At 39.5% G+C, this 20,758-nt stretch overlaps 2 protein-coding genes across 5 annotated transcripts in view; one reads left to right on the top strand and one right to left on the bottom strand.

Annotated features, from left to right (window-relative positions):
• FASTKD3 (FAST kinase domains 3) lies at nt 1-7,315 on the bottom strand. 4 transcript variants are annotated; one of them, XM_065667659.1, is made up of 7 exons: nt 6,945-7,315; nt 4,887-6,350; nt 3,847-3,932; nt 3,083-3,245; nt 2,431-2,500; nt 999-1,113; nt 1-289 (listed from the first exon to the last, which is right to left on the bottom strand). In XM_065667659.1, the coding sequence occupies exons 2-7, from the start codon at nt 6,319-6,321 to the stop codon at nt 191-193; spliced, it is 1,968 nt and encodes a 655-aa protein (XP_065523731.1). In that variant the 5' UTR covers nt 6,322-6,350; nt 6,945-7,315; the 3' UTR covers nt 1-190. The 4 variants fall into 4 exon arrangements, with proteins under 4 accessions (XP_065523731.1, XP_065523732.1, XP_065523734.1 ...); XM_065667660.1 differs by lacking the exon at nt 6,945-7,315 and adding an exon at nt 6,712-6,809; XM_065667662.1 differs by lacking the exon at nt 6,945-7,315 and adding an exon at nt 6,635-6,690.
• MTRR (5-methyltetrahydrofolate-homocysteine methyltransferase reductase) overlaps nt 7,084-20,758 on the top strand; it is a 27,594-nt gene continuing 13,919 nt past the window's right edge. Inside the window, exons 1-7 of the mRNA XM_065667658.1 lie at nt 7,084-7,167; nt 8,070-8,198; nt 11,607-11,794; nt 14,373-14,526; nt 16,512-16,629; nt 17,753-18,125; nt 20,430-20,552. Coding sequence (XP_065523730.1) covers nt 11,651-11,794; nt 14,373-14,526; nt 16,512-16,629; nt 17,753-18,125; nt 20,430-20,552 — 912 coding nt within the window. The 5' untranslated portion in view covers nt 7,084-7,167; nt 8,070-8,198; nt 11,607-11,650. The remainder of the gene's footprint in view (nt 7,168-8,069; nt 8,199-11,606; nt 11,795-14,372; nt 14,527-16,511; nt 16,630-17,752; nt 18,126-20,429; nt 20,553-20,758) is intronic.

Genomic DNA, 20,758 nt, shown 5'->3' with positions numbered 1-20,758 from the left:
TTAAGAAAATATGTGGCTCTTTATTGCTCTTTACATATCAACTGTTCCACTTATTGGAAGGTCTCCTATTCAGAAGCTCAAATTATCTTAGGTGGAGTTATTTTAGAAAACAGAATTGTTCTTCATGCACAATATTTACAGTATCTACAGCAGAGGAGGCCAACCTGTGATTTAGTATTATTCTCCAGTGTCAGCAGCTGAGTCCACATGTATGAGAAAAGATTTTTTTGTGTAGATATTCTGCCATATTTCTGCAATTTTGTAGATTCTCTATCTCAAAAAATGGAATCTGGAAACAAAAACAAATGATTGCTGGAAATACACTTAATAAACAACTGTGTAAGACCGATGTTCGTTAAACAGATGTAAAATCACCCATCAAAGATTTATCTGTTTTAAAATTAAACATTTAAGCCCAATAATATTACTGGTCTTTAAACCACCTGAATAAAGATTAGTGTAAAATAAAGAGTGATACCCGCTCCAGTGCAAGTTAAATATAATGGATAACTGATTATAAATGGAAAAGGAAACCTCAAAAATATAAAAGTAACTGTTTTGGTCCAACGTATGTTTAAAAAACCCCTATTAATTCAACAGGCAAAATAAAGGATATACTATATTGTGAAAATATTATTTACAATACAAGCAGTTTGGTTTTTTTTTTTAATGATTTTTAAACTCTGAATTCAGACCTTTTTAAAAAATTATTTAACTAAAAATTCCAATTCTACTGAACTCTTAGATAACATTTTCCTTTAAGTCAAGATTTGGACCTTAATCAGTTAGAATACACTAACTGATCCAAGGAAGAAAAAGGAATTTCTGTAACACCCTCCAAAAGGCGAATCTAGGCAGAAAGAACACAATACAGAAAGGACAAGACTGTATCTGCCTTGGCAAGTAATTGCAACTACAGTTTTAAGCATTATAATATAATCATTTTTCACTTGTTTTGTTAGCCACAACAAAAGCAAACCACTGTCTTTGGACTTTACCTGCACAACTTCATAACCAAGTAACTGAAGATGTCTCTGTTTGATGGCTTCTTCTCCCAACAGATTGTGGCTATTAATGCAAAATCTATTTTGACCATCAACACAGAGGGCAATTCTACAATCAAGCATAAGAGTAGTATCAAAAAAAACCCTAAACAAAACAAAACCCAAAACCAAACCAAACAACCCAAACAAAAAAACCTTGGTCATTTTAATAACCACAACTACTGCAGTTCCTAAGTACTAGGAGACAATGCCTCTACTCTTACTCCCTAATATCACTAGAATTAGATGCTGTAGGATGGGAGTTACCTAGTTTAGGATGATTAAAATCACTCACTTGAACGGTGAGAGGGGTAAAGCCTGAAAGCTTAGTGAAACTGATCTGAAAAGCTTATTTATATGCTCTGACCAAAATAAGTATTGGTAAACGGTTTTGAATTCTTCTAGAAGGAAAAGAAAACAGACTACTTGTCTCAGCTTGAAAACATTTCAGCAGTTATATTTATTCAACTTATTAGTGTACCTGTTAAATCTGTTGGGAGTTCGAGTTAAGTTTAAAATAAATCTGTTCAAGTTAAACCTGTATGGATAGATGGCAGCATCATGGATTATAACTATATTTTTTCTTCTTGGTGATAAAAATCACATCAACTTAAATCAAAATTTGTATATCCACTGCAAAAAAAGTTGCTTAAATTTTCAGTATGTTAAGTATATTGTGACCTTATTTACACATGAAAGCTGTAATGTATAAAGGAAAAAAATCAAAGCCCATTCTTAAACATTTAAACATGAGATTTTGGAAAGAACCTATATTAGTCTGTGAGTCTTGGGATGGTTAAGATGAAGAAAACATAACCTTTCCAAAGACTTTTTCTTAATCCACAGAAGTGCTGTTGCAGATATGACACAGACAGGTTGCTTAACTTTGTATCTGAGGTTTCTCAAAATAATCCTTGTTTAAAGCATTTTTAAACACTTGTGCGTTTTCCAATTAAAAACAGCATCTGTGGCAATTATCTTCATTACACAGGATTCCTTACAGAAGTAAATTTGTTAACTCAAACTGGCTTAAAATGTGTTAAATCTATGCATACATGATCAATTAGAATTAATTTGGTTTTAATTTGAAAATTAATTACAGAACATCAAAATGCATTACTATTTGGGATCACTTTGATCCTGACTATCACTGGGTGAAGAGATTGTCTGACACCCTATAGTCAGGAGACAAAATAGTGACGAAAAAGTACAGATCATTAATTTTGCCAACTTTGTCCTTTTGTCAGTGGTTTCAATGTGAAACCTGAACTTTGTTAGAGGTCAACGGCAAAACTCCAATTAGCTTAAATTTTGCCAGGGTTTTAACCTGGATGCGCTTTGTTAGTGTTAACTAACATTTTACCACTGGTTTATTTGCTTCTCTTACCGTCTGTGTACTTCTTCACATTGGGCAGCAGGCAATACAAAACCATCTTCATCTAATTTAATCTCAATATCTAGTATGAATGAAAAGAGAAGTGACATTAAAACTTCATATAACAAACTTTACTGTAATTCTCATCTTCTTACAGTTCATTGTTAAAACACTATTGCAATAATTTTTCTGAATCACAAAAGCTTGCAAAAGATTTGTATAGGTTATTTAATACAGATGGTAACACTTCAGTCAGCCTTTCATAACACTAACAACAAAGCAGTATTCCAAGTTCACTAAAACCCATAATGTAGTTAAATGAAACTAATTGCATACAAGGTTAAGTAAAAGAGGAGCTGATAATAATATACAAAAGTTAGCAGCCATTTTCAGTGCAGACTGGCTGAATTCCAAGTAACATTGCATTTCTTTTCTCTCCCTGTCCTCTTCCTGACTTTGAAAATGCATTTCCTTGAAGTTCCCATATTTCCTTATTGCAGACCTTCTACAGAGTTTTGTATTCCAGTTTTCTTTTTCTGTATTTGCACAATTTAGAATTCCCAGAAAATGAATAAAAGAATGTTTATTTCTGGAAAATAACTGAGCCTAAAGTTTAGACAATGTAAGCACACATTTTATTATAAATCTAAGAAATTATACTTACCAAGTGTATAGATATATGGTGTTGATACCTCTGATGAAAAATACATTCTTTTTTTCAGTAAATAAAGTAAACCAGCCTTCACCCTTTTGAGGAGGTGAACATCCATAGTACTGTCAGATGTGAGAAAGGCCTTTACTTGATACTTTGGAAGGAGTTTGGGACCCTACATAACAACAGAAAACCAAATCAGACAAAATAAATGAGGAGATAACATTTTTTTGTAATTACCTCATATTAATGTAGCAAAATGTATTCTGTGCATTTCAAAGCCACGTCTAGTGAGACAGACTTACAGTCCAAGGCATGATCTGCTGGAACCTTAAAACAAGCAACAGAACAACTCTGAACAACCACCAGCACATCCTCAACAGGCTTCCATACTACCACACGGAACATATCACTTACGAGAAATGCACAACTCTTTCTCTGCAGTCAGGCTAACATCTAAGTGCCTGATCCCTTCTGTGCTCCAAGACTTCCCAAGCCAAACATTAAAAAAAAAAAAAAAAAAAAAAGTTGTTGGAAAAATACTTGGAAATACACAAAAAGGTACTTTAACTGAACTGGCCAGTTCTGTCATACGCACAAATATTGATACAAATATATCAAGTCAATCAAACGGGTAGAAATGCTTCATATTTTTATCAAAGAAAAAAAATCCCAACTGTTTCATCCAATTCCTATGTTTTTATGCAGAAGACTGTCTTCAGCTCATTATCAAATTAGTTTGTTAACATCTGCTCTGGTTTCGTATGTATCATTACCTCATAAAATGGGCACTCCAGGGTAACAGTCAGAAAAAGCTGGGTTAGCTGGGTGGTAACAGTTCTGTCCAAACCAGGTGGCTGAGCTGAAAGAACAATATTGAGGCTTTCAGGTGTACCTTCAACAAAGTATTTTTACACAAAATCATATGGGGGATGTTCTAGAAGCTTACTAGACTGGGGAAAAAATACAATTAGATGAAGGCAGCCTCTGCAGACAAGACAGTCTTAGAAGCACCAGGTGAGCAAACTCTGAAATCTCCTAAGCAAGATGGGATAAATCATGGGAGAGATATTTAAATGTCATGATGTTTTCCTCAGTATCTTAAGACATAGGGCCAAGGACAGGACTGTAGTGCTTGTTCAGACATAGAAAGGAAAGGAGCTCAGGGCATGGAACAAAGATGGGCACACGAAGCCTCCACCAGGGGAGTGCAGTTGCAGACAGGATGCCAATGGAAAAAAGCATCTCATCACCGTATCAGATTCTAGATTAAAAGTAATTTAAAAATCAGGAAGAAGCACCAATTTTATGCCTGTTAAAACATATGTCAGCCTTAGAATTCAATTTACAATTTTACCCAGATAATAAAAAAAAATAACAGCCAATCCTTAACTGCTCACATTTATGATGCTGTTACTTTTTACTGGTTTAGATCTCACTTCGGGTTTAATTAAGCCAACAATTATGCTCTGCAAATCAATTTTTTCAGCTTTATCTATTTACCCCTTTCATATATCACAAGGTGACTGTGATAACAATACAAAAGAGAAATACACCAAGTTGGAAGCAAGAATGTAACACAGTAATTCTTATTCTGAAAGAACAGAAGTGGAGATGACAGCAGAAGTCCATACTTGGTTCTACCTTACCCCACAAGGAAACAGCGTTCTCTGGACTCCTGATCACTACTCTCCATTCACTTCAACCAGGTCATTGTTGATTTGACAGATGGCAGTGGTAAGAAATGTGTGCTTGGCAAGAAACACACCATGCAGCAGTAAGAAATGCAGAACATCACAAGAGAAACATTACTCACCTTGAAGCTGTTGCAGAAAATAGGGACTAAATATTTTTGGCAGAAAATTTACTGGATAACGTTGAATAAGGACACACGAGTGCAGCAAGTTCAGCAAGGTGTGAGGCTGAAAGTGATGAAGGCGAGCATGCAGTACGGTGTCAAGCTTCCTGAACAAGGAAGAAGCAGTTGGAGGCAGATAGTTTAATGTCCCAAATGGCATAATACACTCAGCAATCTGTTCAGTGGTAAATCTGTCAGCATCAGAAATGAAATCTTCTGCCACTGCATCGAAAATGGGCTTAGAAAGGATCCTCTTTTGGGAGCAGTACTTCATGACTTTGCTGACTGTTTGAGGCTGCATGCTAATGATGGACTCGGGAACATGTGCTTCCAGTGCCACTGTAAAAGTTTGCTCACGATGTCCAAAGTATAGGAAGGCTTCCAGTACATTTACCAGTTCATCACCTGTGAAATATGGAATATGCTTCACAGAATGCCTACACAGTGCTGTGACTAAGGGAACTGCCTGAGTCTGATGAAGGACCACCAGTGAATTCAGTATAATGCTTGTGAACTTTGGGCTTAGCTGGGAAACTATGGTTAAAGTGACACTGTTCAGCCTGTTTAGCAAGTCTTGGTATTGTTTCCCTTCCCCGACTGTCCCCTGCAGCATCTTATAAACCATCACTATTTCCCGAGGAGTCCACATCTCCATGTCTTTTTCTTGCATGTGGTTCACAATTTGTTCCAGTGTTGCACAACTTGGGCCTTCCAACTCAAGCAAACTCTCCCCAAGAGCACAGAGATTTTTAACAGTCAACTGCCCTTTGCCAAGCCGTTCCTCAGCCTCTGAAAGCAAGCTTACCATGAGCATACTCCGCGGATCTATACGCAGTTTTATCAAAGCCTGCAATGCATTCAGCAGCCCAGTGTTTGACAGTTTTGAGGATTCAAATTCAAACTGGAAGCATAATGCCCTGAAAACTTCATTCTCTAACACTCCTTCAGGGTTTTTCAGACCATTGTCATCTATCTCAACTTCAGAAATCCTCTGCAGGGCTCCTGATGCCATAGTATCAGACATGATTTCCACAGAGCTGAGAAAGTCAAAAACCTCTTTTGATGTAGAAAGGCTATTCAACTTTTGGAAAAAGTACTGTTCATCCATCCACACATTATTAGGTTTAGTACTGCTCCCAGTACCTCCACAAAGGTGCACAGTTTCATTAACAGAAAGAGACTGTATCCGCAGTTGTACGTGATTTTTTCTACAAAACATATACTGAGATTTATCTTTGAAACACAGCATTCTCATGGCTATGGAGCTACGGTTTTGGGGCTTTCGCTGCCCACTGATAAAGCTCAACCTTTTGCTTAGGGTCATCAAAATGGACCTGCTTGCTGGTGTGCTGGATGAATAAAACTGGAAACTTTTTCGGCTAATCAAAGCCATATTAGATCAAGTGGGTTCTCAAAAGATACCTAGAGGAAGAAAAATACAGTTTGGAAACCAGCACCAACGGCATTAAAATATAGCAAAAAACACCCACCCAACTTTCAGTGTCTGAACACATCTGGCAAGATCCCTCTCCTACGACCACATGCATAAGGCAATGCAAAGAGAAGATGGAACTACCGGGAGTGAGCGCTGAGTGGCAGGTTGCAGAACATCTCTGCCCCGTGTCTCCTAAGTTAGGCCACCACCGACCGCGTGCGACACAGTCGGCTGTCCAGGAACCGCATAGCGCCAGAACCCATTTCTTTACCCTGGGAGGCCCGGCAGCAGAGGGGCACACTGCTGGCACCCACGGCGGGAGCGGGCCTCGCAGCCGGACGACGATACCTGAACGGGACAGGCACAGCCGCTCCACCCCAACCCTCCTCCGCCAGCAGGGTCGAAGCGCGTCCCTGCCACCCCAGCGCCTATTGCTGCCAGGCCGGGGTCAGGGTCGGGGTCGGGGTAGGGGTCGGGGTCGGGGCGTCGCTCTCCATCCGCCCTCCTTCTCCTCCCCCCTCCGCCGCGGGGGGCATCCGGCAGTGCCGGTGGCCGAACCGCCGAAGAGCAGCGCGCCTCACCTCCGCCGCCATGACGGGCAGCGCCGGGGTTGACGGGAGCTTCCGGCCTCTCCCGGCGGCTACGTCCGGGCGCCGGCAGCCGCCGCTTTCTCTCTGGGGTCTCTGCCCGGCCCGCATTGCCCCGGTCCGCCGAATTGGTCTCCTTGCTGCCGCTGGAGATCTGGCGTAGCGCGGAGTCGGATTTGTGCCTGTGTACGTGTGGATCACAAGCGCGCCCTTCAGTGCAAGTACTGTTCCCCGCGGGCTGGCGGGGGCAGCCGGGGCCGGGTGGGAGGCAGGCGAGGTGCACCGCCAGACTTGGCCCGCCCCAGGAGGGATGGAGGCACCGGCTCTGTGGGGAGGCTGTCGCTGTGGCCGCCGGAGGTGTGCCGCTGGCTTTAACTCACGAAAATCGCTGTCCTTCAGAGACAGCTTTCCGTTTGCGTAGCGGGTTGGGACAGCCAAATTTTTCTGGGCGGAAGGTCAGCCCTGGGCCGCGGAGGGTTTCACATGCGGGTTACATTGAAGGTTTTGTGGGATCTTGATTGAGGAGTGAAGCTGATTCTGAACAAGGCACTAACTTAATAAAATGATAAGGGAATAGCTTCATGGCTCTGAAGGCGGTGTCCCGCCTTCAACCCGGTTTGAAGCCATGCAGAAGTATGTAAAGCTAGTGGAGCGGGTTTTTGTGTTTTTACTCTGTGGCCATGCAGTTTGACATTTTTTGGCAGATCAGGTACATGAAGTAGGTAGTTGGGCTTTACAGTACAGCTGTGTAATTGATAGGGCCAGCACATCTGGTTCAGTGAAACTGTGGCTTGTTTGCTCCTACATTATATTGACTTATGGAGCTGATGGAATCCCTACTAATCTTTTGCAGACTTTTAGTTTTCTGACTTCTGAGTACTGGATCAGACAAGCTATAATTTGGAATTTCATCTTTAGTTTCATGTTAAGCCTTCGTTTGAGCCAGCAAATACTGAGTTGTTTTCCTAGCCTAAACATTGTTTTGGGTTTCTTTGACATGCAAGTTCCAGCACATCACCATGTTAAAGGCCACTGATGTGGTAATACTTTTAAAGCTAGAGAGGTTCTCTAGAAAGCTTGATAGTTGAGAATTACCATTTTCACCCCTCTTTATTTCAGTTGAACTTCTGTCACATAAATGGAAGTGGCATATCATCTTTGAAAAGTGGAGCAAAGCAAGAGCTATGTGAGCAGTACATTCGTCTGAGTGCAAGTGTGCGCCTGCTTTTCAATTGTGATCATCTGCAGGTAGGCATGACTAATTTTCCTTTCTTCTAGCAGGCATCACTTGATCAGTTTGTGCATGAAGCTGTTCTGGTTGATTACAGAAGATGCTCTTAACACGTAGAAACTCTTCAACTTGTGTAGTTTAGATCACATCAGGATCAAAGGAGTTTATTGATCTATTGGTGATGTAATTAATTGCCAGGAAGTTAATTTAACTGCTGTTTAATTGGTTAATTGAACTATATATTCAAAATCAATAACAACAGTGGAACAGATATGATACTAAGCACTTCATGTTAATAAATGCCTACAAATATTTAAACATCCTTCTTTACCTGATTCTAAGGATTTGTCTAATTGCAGCCTGCCCCCTTCCCACAAGCACATGTTCTCACTGTTACAAGCATTCAGTCCCCTCTCTCAGGAGGAGCACATCTCAAGTATGAGCCCCTCTTCCGGCCATGTGGATTCTCTTGTTTACACACACCTTCTGTGGGAGGTGTGGTTGCTCTAATTTTTGTGTCTCTATACAACCTGCTAGTCCCCACACCAATGAGAAAGCTCCCCACAAGTTCACAGTCATGCACCCAAGATGAGGGTAGTTGCTTTTTGCACCCTTTATTGTTACTGTACTAGCTAGACTGGAAGCAGCTCACAGTGTCTTATGTGGGGTGTGCTCTGCCTGGTCTACACAGAGGTCATAGCACTATCAGGGCAACATCTAGCAATGTCAGACCACATCATGACTGTTGTTCTTTTTGTTGCTCTCTCCTCTCCCCCTACCGTTGCAAATTTTCATGCTTCTGTTATATGTTTTCCCAAGCTGACTCTGTTTGAAGTCTGTTGGTAATCCCCTTGCAGTAATGTTGGCAGCTTGCCTCTCAGCTTTTTGTGTATAGAAGGCTTCTGCGCTGTGGTGTGGTCCCTGTAGAAAATTGATTCTTTCTCCTTTTCTGTGGTGTAAGAAAGAATGTAGTAATGACAGGCCACTTCATCTTTTGCTTTTCTCCATCTATAGTTAGGCAGTGCCACCTACTGACAAGAGAACAATTGAAGTGATAATATAGCATATAACTAGGATAAATCTGTATTACTGCTGAGATCTGAGGGTATTTAAATTATTTTATATGGATCACCATAATATGCGTGTCATCAAATTTATGTGTATTTCTTTTGGAAAAGGAGACTGAAAAAGGTTGTGGATTATTTTAGCATATGCATTGTCTGTGCATATACATATACACTTGAAGCTGGTTATTTAAATGAATTTATTTAAAGCAACTGTTAAGGTAATTATTAATATTTTTAGGTAATGTAATCAATTTAAAGTGAAAACTATAATGGAAAATGTACTAGAACAAAGTACAATGAAATCCTTAAATTTTTCTATTAATTATATCTTTCATGGAGTTCATGTATGGCACAGGCACTGTACTCTTAAGAACCTATCACTTAGTTTCACCACATCTGTTTTCCCGTGAAAGAAACAAGAAGATATACCTCAAATCACTTTGCCACGGGTTTCCATAAATCACTGTGTGTGGCTTGGACACTGAGAGCTTTTTGTAGTTGAATCCGTATGGGAGCAGTAGGTGGACTACAGCAAACTGAGGCCGGACACATGAAAAAAATCTCAAGTTTGGAACTGAAAATTACTCAGTTGTAATTCTAGGTGTTTGAGTTCTCCTGCAGCTCCCTAGCAGCGACAAAATAGAATATTAGTTTGTAGTATATGAATGAGAGATATTCTGCTTGTCTCTCCTTATTCACTGCTTCTTGAAGTCGTCCTTGATCTGTTGTGTTCTGTCTGTGTCAAAATCATGAAATAAAGCTTCTCTCATCTGAACTTTTATGGAGCAGGTGAATGGTGATGGATATACATCTCATTCATCGCAGCTGCTTGCAAGACTGTGAGGGAGTGGCATTGTACACTACAGCAGATTTCTCTAAGATAGAATAGTTAGGGTTGGAAAGGACCTCAAGATCATCTAGTTCCAACCCCCCTGCCATGGACAGGGACACCTCTCACTAAACCATCCAACACAAGGCTTCATCCAACCTGGCCTTGAACACCACCAGTGATGGAGCACTCACAACCTCCCTGGGCAACCGATTCCAGTGTCTCACCACCCTAACAGGAAAGAATTTCCTCCTTATATCCAATCTAAACTTCCCCTGTTTAAGTTTTAACCCGTTATCCCTTGTCCTGTCACTACAGTCCCTGACAAAGAGTCCCTCCCCAGCATCCCTATAGGCCCCCTTCAGGTACTGGAAGGCTGCCATGAGGTCTCCACGCAGCCTTCTCTTCTCCAGGCTGAAAAGCCCCAACTTCCTCAGCCTGTCTTCATACGGGAGGTGCTCCAGTCCCCTGATCATCCTCGTGGCCCTCCTCTGGACTTGTTCCAGCAGTTCCATGTCCTTTTTATGTTGAGGACACCAGAACTGCACACAATACTCCAGGTGAGGTCTCACAAGAGCAGAGTAGAGGGCCAGGATCACCTCCTTCGACCTGTTGGTCACGCTCCTTTTGATGCAGCCCAGGATACGGTTGGCTTTCTGGGCTGCGAGCGCACACTGCCGGCTCATGTTCATTTTCTCATTGACCAGCACCCCCAAGTCCTTCTCTGCAGGGCCGCTCTGAATCTCTTCTTTGCCCAGTCTGTAGCCATGCCTGGGATTGCTCCGACCCAGGTGTAGGACCTTGCACTTGTCATGGTTGAACTTCATAAGGTTGGCATCAGCCCACCTCACAAGCGTGTTAAGGTCCCTCTGGAAGATGTTTTCTTATTTTTTAGGAGAGAAAAGCCCAAGCAGTCAATGCTGTAGTTGCACTTACAGAAGAAGCTCCTTTTTGAAATATGAAATAAAAACCCACGTTTGTGTTCTAAGGTATAGACATAGTGGGCAGTGAAATATAAGCACATTCAGGCAGAACCCACTGATTTAAGAAAGGAAGAACCTGCACCTGCAAATTTTATTTTTTTTTTTTTCTCAGGCAGTGTAGTTTGATTTCAGCAGGTCTGTATGTTGTTTTGTTTTCAAATACGTATCAGAAAGGTAACTAAAGCAATCAGTGATTTTTAAAGTGGAAATGTAACTTACATAGTAAAAGTAGTATATATTTTCATGAAACTAGTTTCTCTGTTGTATTGTTCACAAACTAGATTCTTGATAGTGGGATATTGTGATGTGACTGCAACATTGAGGTAGTACAGAGCATACGACCAATACCAAGAGTCCTTTGCAACCTTGCGTGCAAAGCTTGGTTATGAGAAATGGTGCCTCTTCAGAGCAGATGCCTCATTTCCAAGTTAAGCACAGATACTGCTATCCTTCAAAGTATGTCTTTTTAATTTAATAAGCAAAGCAAAATCTTGCTGTTCTGCATGTAATAAATTAACTTTTTCCCCTTCTTTTTTTCTCCTGCAGTGTCTTTAAATTAAAACAAAACCAAGCCAACTCTGTTTTGGGAAATGTGCTGTGGTTTAAAAAGGAGGTTTTTGCTCCTCTATGCAACACAAAAGGGGCAAGCAAAAGCTATAGCTGAGGAAATATGGCAGCAGGCAGGTGCCCATGGATTTGAAGCTGATATGCACTGTATGAGTGAAATGGACAAGGTGAGATACTCCATGCTGTTTTGAAAGAAAGGTATTTAAGAGCTGCATTTTTCTTTATGTGCTCAAGTGGTGAGTGTTGATAATCATGAAGGCTGATCACATGCACCCACCTAAAATACCATCTAGTTTTAAATTTTCGGTTTCTTATGAATCACTAATTTGGACCAATACTCACAAATATTTAATATCGGGCTGCCAAGGTACATCTTTATTGTGATTTCTGTTATTAGAACAGTAAATGAATATATCTTTGATCTCTCATATAATAACAGCACAGTGAGTTCTTGAAAACTATTTATGTATGCAAACAAATTCTGTATTTTACTGGTCAGCTGTCCTGTTCTTAGAAATGTAATTTTTTTCCCCCTCTTGTTTTTGTGTTGCACTGAGGTCCTGTGTTCTGTTAACTGAGTTCCAGCATGACGCTGAGCTTTTTTAGGGTCTTCTTGAGTTACTTAGCATATGCACTCACTCCAGCTCACACTGGATACATTCAAGTTACATTCTAGAAAAAAAATTAAAAGCTTGGCTGAAGCAAGGATGTGACTTTTTATTGTTTGCTATTTTCCAAGGGTAAGGATCTGAAAGCTGTTAGCATCTGTCTGTAGCTAAAGCAATATCGGCTACAATTTCCTTCACAAAGTGCTTTCAACTGTATGCCCTCAAACAAAAACATTTAAAAGGAAAACGCAAAACAGCCAAACAAAACTTGATAGTCTGGTATTTTGTAGGAGCAGAAAATAACACCTGTTTTTTTCATGCACTTGAAAATGTGAGAAGCTTATAAAACTAAGTTTCCTTTTAGGAAGTTGCTTTCTTGAGTATGCACTACATGGTAGGTAGCTGGACATCTGCTTTTGAATTAATGTTTACTAAGTATGGAGCAAAGTGTTAGGAAGAGACTTATGCACCCAGCAGGGAAGGTGAAGTTTCGCCTTATGTTCTTCCATTTAATTTCTTCTGCATTTGACTTCTGCTTGAAATGAAACATAGTATCTCTTGCAGTCTTCATTTATATTTTCTTGTAACAGGACTATTTTATTAAACTTGGAATACTGGGAGAGAGTTTAAACTGAAACCTACAGGGAGCAGTAAAAAGAGCTTAGGTTACTTATTAAGGCAAAAAGGAGGATAAGGAGTGACCTAATAGCAGTCTGCTTGAGCCAAATTCTTCTTGGCAGCAGAAAACTGTACAACAGGATGCAAAATCCACTGAGTACATCCTGATAAACTCAGATTTCACAGTAGTGGAGAATTTCTGGTTGGAAAAGGCTGCCAATAAAGTGAAATCTCTGCCCTTAGAAGTTTTTGGAATTCAGTTAGTCACAGCTGACATAGTGCAGTTTTGGCAGTTAGTCCCACTGGAGCATGGGGTGGGACTAGATGACATCCAGAGGTCACTCCCAAACAAGGTGTCTGTAATTCTGTGGAGCTGTGTTTCACATAGGTCACTAGATGTTGATTCAAAACCCATAGCCTGCAGAGGTGCTGTGAAAGAGCATGTTGTATGTGTGGTCTGACAGACAGCATGCGAGCACAGTGCTCAGTGCTGCAGCTTGCTATCTATGGAAAGATGGAATAATCAAAGAAACAATGATTTTTACTTGAGAAATAAGAAATGATTCCATGAGGCCTGAATTTATGGAACCGTCATGCAGTCCCAGGTATAGGCAGTTCTTGACCTGATATAGTGGGAGAAGCTCCCATAAAACCGTGGGAAATGTGGAAGACTGGTATTAGCAAAGGGAAGAGAAAAGAATTTGGGTCAGAGGAGTGGGGCCAAAATGAATAAGACTGTAGAACACACAGTCTAAACAAAGTAGCTCTGTTCAGAGCTACTTTAGTTCACCCAGAGCATAGTTTGTGGGTTTTCTTTTGGTTTTGGTTTGGTTTGGTTTTCTTATGGCCAGGACAGATGTAATATGGAAATTATCAGAGAGAACCAAATGATCCCTAATGGAATCTGGAAATGATCCCCTCAGTTTGTATGACCACACCCCCGTTATCTGTGTGAATTTATTGGGCTTATGGCTCACTATATGATTGTGACTGTATGTAGAAAAATAATTTTTCCACTTGACAAAGCAAATACTCTAGGAATTATGTATTTAAGCTGCCTGAGTGCAGTTGTGCAATATTCTTTGCGTGCAAACTAGCCTGCTCAAAATGCTGCCCTTTGGCGTTTGTGTGTGGGATCATAGGTTAATTCAGGTTGGAAGGGACTTCATGAGGTCATCTCACAGCAGGGTCAGCTGAGGTCAGAGCAAATTCCTTAGGGTTTTCATAGAATCGTAGAATGGTTTGGGTTGGAAAGGACCTTAAGGTCATCTAGTTCCAACCCCCCTGCCACAGGCAGCGACACTTCACATTAGACCATGTCTACCCAATCTTGTCTTGAAAACACTGAGATTATAAATTGTATCCCCAAAATTACATGAAAGACTTTCTGTGGTTTAATACAGTTGAGATTAAACATTTTTCTGTGTACCTTTGGGGAAAGGAAGGGTGACAGGTAATATCTAAGGCTCCAATAAGTATCAAATGTCACCTTGTAACTTACTTGTTCTATTACTTTTAGTATAACCTGGAAGCAGAAAAGGATCCGGTAGTTATTGTTATTTCCACTACTGGTACTGGAGACCCACCAGACACTGCCCGCAAGCTTGTAAAGAAAATTCAAGACACAGCATTGCCACCTGATCATTTCGCACATCTCCAGTATGGATTGCTAGGTGATCTGATACTTCGTATGTTATTGCAGCACTTGTCTGTCAGTGAATAATTTTTGTATTTCTTTACTTGTGAATAGATTGTTTGGGGGTTTTTAAGTGCTGATAAAACATTTATTTTTACAATATGAACAGGGTGGGGTTTTTTTTGTGTAATGTTCTCTATGAGCAATAAAGTGTCACAGAAATTATCTGAATGTAAGCTATCAGTTTCATTTTTTATAGTTTAATTTTCTTTGTATAAACAACATGACTCAAGCTATCTAGAATTGTTTGATTTCATGTCAAGTGTCTATGGACTAGATGGGTTTACTTGATTTCGCTAATAGTAAGGCATTTTTCTATACATGGGGAAAGGAATTATAAAATGTCCTTAAAAATAAGGTTTTAAGATCATCCCATCACTTTAAATTTGCGATATATTTTAAAAAAATTGTCATACTTGTCAATAGGAGGAATGTGCCTTCAGGTTAGGCTAATGTGCAAAATGCAGATTTGACAAAATACATCTGATATATCATGAGTTGATGGTAAGTTCAGTTCGTTGCTTTCAGGTTGTATTTTAAGAAACTTCAATTTGAACCTAGGTTATTTTTGCTTGACAAGATAGGTTGGGGTGAGGAAACTTCTAGGTTTCTAGTGAGGAAAGTACCCAGTAGAAGGAAATTTCTAGTGGATATATAATGTGGAAGTCTGAAATATATGCATTCTAGTCATGTAAGATTTTGAGAAGTTGTTATGCTACTGCCTAGTTACGCATTACAGTTTTTGAAATTATCAGATTTTTCATTGCTGACTGAATGCGTATATACCCATGCATAGACAAAGATAAGCATTGTATTAATACTAATTTTTGCTGTAACAGATATTGTAGGATCTAACTTACAATATGTTTTGTGATTTTAGTCTAAAAAGTTAACCAGTCTTAAAATACAGTCATGGTGTCCATTTCATCTTATCCCATGACGTGTTTGCTGTAAGTACTGTACTTGAGAGGGAACAGAAGTATTTTTTTAATGAAAAAAAGAAAGGCTGTTATAAAGAAGAAAGGAATCATCCATTGTTGCGTGGGAATGATAAAGATCTAGTGGTTTGAAACTGCACACAAGAAAGGATCAGGCTGTGAAAAATTGTGATAGGATAGTCAAAGAGTGCCATTCTGGATTACTTACAGACTTTGTGAGGACTGCCTAACTGGTGGTCTTTGGGAGTGTTAGATAAACATCTGTTAAGGATGAGGTATGTGTAGTTGATCACTTTTAGGGTGAGTCAGTGGTCCTCCATGAACATACCTCCTGATACACAGACTGTTTAATTGGTAACAAAGAGCATCTTCTAACAGAACATCTTCATGATTGTTAAAGGGCAGAAAAGCTAGTACAGTGAAAATGAGATCTACAAAGAAATCTCTGATTTCTGGGTAGGAGGATGTTGGACCAGATTCCCTTTTCCTACATTTCTTATTTCATACTGGTTTAAATCACTTATATATTTGATAATTTTTTTTCAGGTTCCAATATTTTTCAAATATTTTTCCAGTATTTTTCCAGTACTTCTTCAAATACTCTCTCCATTACATTATTGACATATATTAAGAATTTTAATCTGAAGGTGAGATAATTTAGTTTGGTAATTCACATAAAGTTTTTCAGTTTCACTCTTTTTAATTAATTCAACTTTTTACATTTTTCCTGTAATAGCAGTTTTGTATTTTTTCTTGTGAAATATAAGATATTGAAAACTAAATGTTTTCACAGAAATTCTGTGTCTTACATTTGTGAAGGAGAAACCACTTTTTCAGCTCTAGTTTAGGACAAGCACAATTGTTTTTTCAGAGGTCATAAAAGTGTCCTGGTACTGGCCACTTTGCTGTATCAGATTCTTTTGTCTGTCTACAGGAAAACCCTGTGTTGTCTTTGCAGATCTTTTGCCTGTGTAGCCGGGGTGCTGGCTGGTTGACATGATTCCTCTTTCCTTGAATTCGCTAGGTCTGGGAGATTCAGAGTATACATTCTTCTGTAATGGTGGAAAGACAGTAGACCGACGACTTCAAGAACTTGGAGCCCAGCACTTCTATGACACAGGATTAGCAGATGATTGTGTAGGGTAAGAACTGAATGAGTTCGGATTTTATTTCATCAAGATGCAATAATTACATGTGAATTTGGCTAAATATTCTGAACTTTTTGAAATCGGTTGAACCTGAAAATTCATCGCCTCATAGGAACAAGTCTTGTCTGAACACAGTATGCCTTTTCAATCTCAACTGCCATTAAATAAAACTCAGTTTTTAAAGTGTGAATGAACAGATGTACTCCCTGGAAAAATAGGGTATTTAGCAGTTCTAGAAATTAAGTAATTCAGAATAAGTGGAGGGATTTAAAAATGTAATCTGTTTACTGAAGCAAATAAAAATAAATGCAGTTCCCAGAATGTGTGGTACTGGTAATGGGATGTCTTTCTACATACACATCAGACTTTAATCCAAGCTCACATCCTACAGTAGAGCTACTTTAGGCAAACCCTACAGCATTTGTTTAATTTCTCTCTTTCTCTCATAAAACATTTTTCCTCCCTTTTTTTCTTTCTTTTTTGGTGGGGTGGGGGTTGATTGTTTGATTTTTGATCACTGTAGAGGAATTATGAAAAAAGGGGGTAGGGAGTTTATTGCTGTAGAGGAATTATGTGAGAAAAGAGCTCCCTTCCAGTTCTGTTGCTCTTTCTGGCCAGTAGGCTGCAGTCTTGGTTTATTTATGTTGAACTGGAGATTATATCAGCTCTGCGCATGATGTTGCAAGACAGCTGCATACAAACACTGCCTTAACCATAAAACTTATATGTTGCATTCAAAAATAATAAAAATAGACTATTAGTGTAAGGTTTTGATGTTGCTGTTGCACAATGAAAAGTTGCATATTTTGCTGCCATGCCTTTAACTTCCTGTCATAAAGTTCAGCATAAGAAAATAAAAATGAAAAACTGGAAGAGCAAAGCTGTTACACACTTTAGACTCCGTAAATTTAGACAGTTGTAACAACTAAATAAAAATAGTTTTTTTAACAAAAAAGGTCATCTTGATAACTGCTGCAGAGGTATATTACAAATTGAAAATAGTGTTTTTAGGTTTTGTGATATTTTCATTATCTGTAAATTAACATTCCAGTAAATCATGATAATTCATCCATTCCTTTCTCTTTTATCTTTTTTTTTTTTCTTCCTTCTTTCCCAGTTTGGAATTAGTGGTTGATCCTTGGATTGATGGACTTTGGCATGCTCTCAAGGAAGTATTTCTATTGCAGAAAGAAAAAGAAGGCATGAACAGTGCTGTTGATGCTGTTTCGAACTCTCTCTCTGCAGCCCCTCACGTTGTGCATGAACTAAACTTAAGCTCCGAAGTACAGAACTTAAAGCTGGAGCATGAAGGAGTGAAGAGTTCTGATGTTCTTTCACAGAAACTGGTTGACATCAGCCTTGTGGCTTCAAATAGAGACACTGAAGCTTCACTTGTTCATTCTGTCCCTCCTCTCTCTCAGTCTGCTCTTAATATTCCTGCCTTGCCACCAGAATATATAGAGGTGCAGTTTCAGGACACCCATGGTGAGGTAAGGACTTATTTTGAATGAGGGAAGCCTCCAGCTCTGGTAAGAGCATGAGTGTATATACTATTACATATGGCTCAAAAGAACAAGCGGATTCCTATATAAAGGAGATACATCCCTGAACACAGGAGGTTTTTGAATTGCAGGTGATCAGGTTCCAATATTGGTGCCTTAACTTTTTTGTAAATAGAGAAAAATAAGTAAATATTGCTTTCAAGCAGCAGATTGAAAAAGATGAATCCACTAATCTGTGATTCAGTGTACAGGTTAAAGATTATCGTCCAAATTTCAAGTATAAAACTGGATGGTTGTCTTGAGTCTTGGAAAGAATCAAATGAAGGTTTGTTTTCCTTTGGTGCCTTTTTTGACATAGCTGGCTAGACCTTGTTAAACAAGTAGGTGCCATGTAGGGTCAAGTAGGATTTTACAAGTATGACACAGTTGTCCTAGGTTCAGCAGCAGCATTTTCCTCCTTCTTAGTAGCTGGTGCAGTGCTGTGTTTTTGACTTTCAGCCTGGGAACAGCGCTGATAACACCGATGTTTTTAGTTGCTGCTCAGTAATGCTAACTCTGACCAAGGCCTTTCTGAGCCTCATGGTCTGCCAGGGAGGAGGGGAAGCCAGGAGGTGACAGAGACAGGACACCTGACCCAGATTAGCCAAAGAGGTATTCCATACCACAGCATGTCATGCCCAGTATATAAACTGCGGGCAGTTACTCAGAAGGGCTAGATCACTGCTCGGGTCGGGCTGGGTATCGGTCGGCGGGTGGTGAGCGGTTGTATTCTTTCCCCTTGTTATTTCCCTTATTATTATTGGTGTTAGCAGTAGTGGTTTTGTGTTATACCTTTGTTACGGGACTGTTCTTATCTCAGTCCGTAGGAGTTACATTCTTTCTATTCTCCTCACCATCCCTCTGGGAGTGGGGGGAAGGAAGGAGGGGGAAGTGAGCGAGCGGCTGCTTGGTTCTGGGTTGCCTGCTGGGCTTAAACCACGACAACAGTTCATGTCCTTTTCCAGTATGTCACGTTGCAAAAACTGTGGATATTTTTTGCCAAGTACATCTGAAATTGGCTTAAGAAAAACCAAGAAACAGAGACACCCTGCTGTTTAAAGAAGGCTGGATACACGGTCTCTTTAGTTGCTTATATGATCTATGTCCTGGGCAGTTGAGTCTCAGGATTGAATTAACAAGCTGCTGCTTATTAGTAGCCGAGCAGTCGGGGTCTGCATCTTAAGCCTTTATGGCAAGTGTAAGATAACACAATTTAGCTTAAATCTTTCTCTCATTGTGCCTTGAACTTGACTTGGAGGGAATATGAATGTGGACATTTATCACAGTCCAGCTGATGCACATTAATTAGCTTGATATGGCCCAAGCCGCTATTCACCATGTCAAACTTTTAAAGAATAATAAAACTTCCAACTGTTGGTCTCAAATCATTCTCCTGCCTTCTTTTTTTGTAAATAGGAAATCTTCAAATTAACAAATACTCTCTTATTGATAGATAGGATAATTCCTTTCCATATGAGGGTATGTTAATGGACAATTTTGGTACTCTTGTACCTGGACATTTGTAGCTCTTGTACCCCTTCAGACCCCCCCCCCCCCCCCCCCCCCGAAATGAGGATTGTAGTCTAATCTTCAACTGACATCCTTTGACAGAGGTGGTCTGGGATTATTCTTGATGCCCATCTACAATCATTTGGACACATATTCACCTGTGTAGAAATGCGACATAGCATGATGCTGTTTCATAGTGTGGAGTTTGCTGATTGCCTCTAAATTTAACTGTAGTTTTAAAAAATCCTTTTATTAATTGTCTGCAATAATAGCCCCATCTATGCCCTGAAGTCTTAAACTGTATATCTGCAATGATATTTTTAAATAAATTCTGTTCTTACTCCTTGGGTCTGTTCTGTAATCCTTTAAGTAGGTGGGAGTTCTCGGCGTTTTAACATAAATGCCATTCTCCAATTTGGCTGTTTTCAAAGCAACTCTTGAAAAAGGAACAGCAAGCTGCATTTGATAGTAGTTTAGGCCCATTACGCTTTTCAAGCGTACTGACATTTTATAATTGAATATATGCCTGTTACTGCTTGGGTATGATTTTTAAAAAGGTAGAGCAAAACAGAGTATGTATGTAGAATGTTCATGTTTTTCCTTATTGTTCTGATTTTTGTTTTTTTTTTTTAAGATTGTGACAAAAAAAAAAAAAGGAAGTGGCAACAGTAATTCCTGTATGTCATAATAAGATGTCATTCAGCTTTTGCATTTTTAGTGTAAGTTTTCATGTCCTTTTTTCAGAATCCATGTTTGTCCTCACTGATTTCAGAGGGAACAGTCTTTGAAGTGCCAGTTACAAAAGCAGTCCAGCTCACTAGAGAAGATGCAGTAAAAACAGCATTACTCTTAGAACTTGATATTGCAGTAAGTTTGTGATGGTTTTTTCTTTAGTGGGTAAAAATAAAGGGTGAAAAGCATGTGTGTTATGTATAATAGCGGGGGGAAATATATTTACTAGACTGTTGAAAAGTTAAAATCCCTAATTCCTTATACAACAGGATATCATCTTAAGCTGATACATTTTGCAAATGCAAAGCTTGATTTATTCACTGAAAGATATGACTATGCAG

This window comes from Lathamus discolor, chromosome 2 (genome assembly GCF_037157495.1).
Source record: "Lathamus discolor isolate bLatDis1 chromosome 2, bLatDis1.hap1, whole genome shotgun sequence".
NCBI lineage: Eukaryota > Metazoa > Chordata > Aves > Psittaciformes > Psittacidae > Lathamus > Lathamus discolor.
This window is presented reverse-complemented; position numbering and strand designations above follow the sequence as displayed.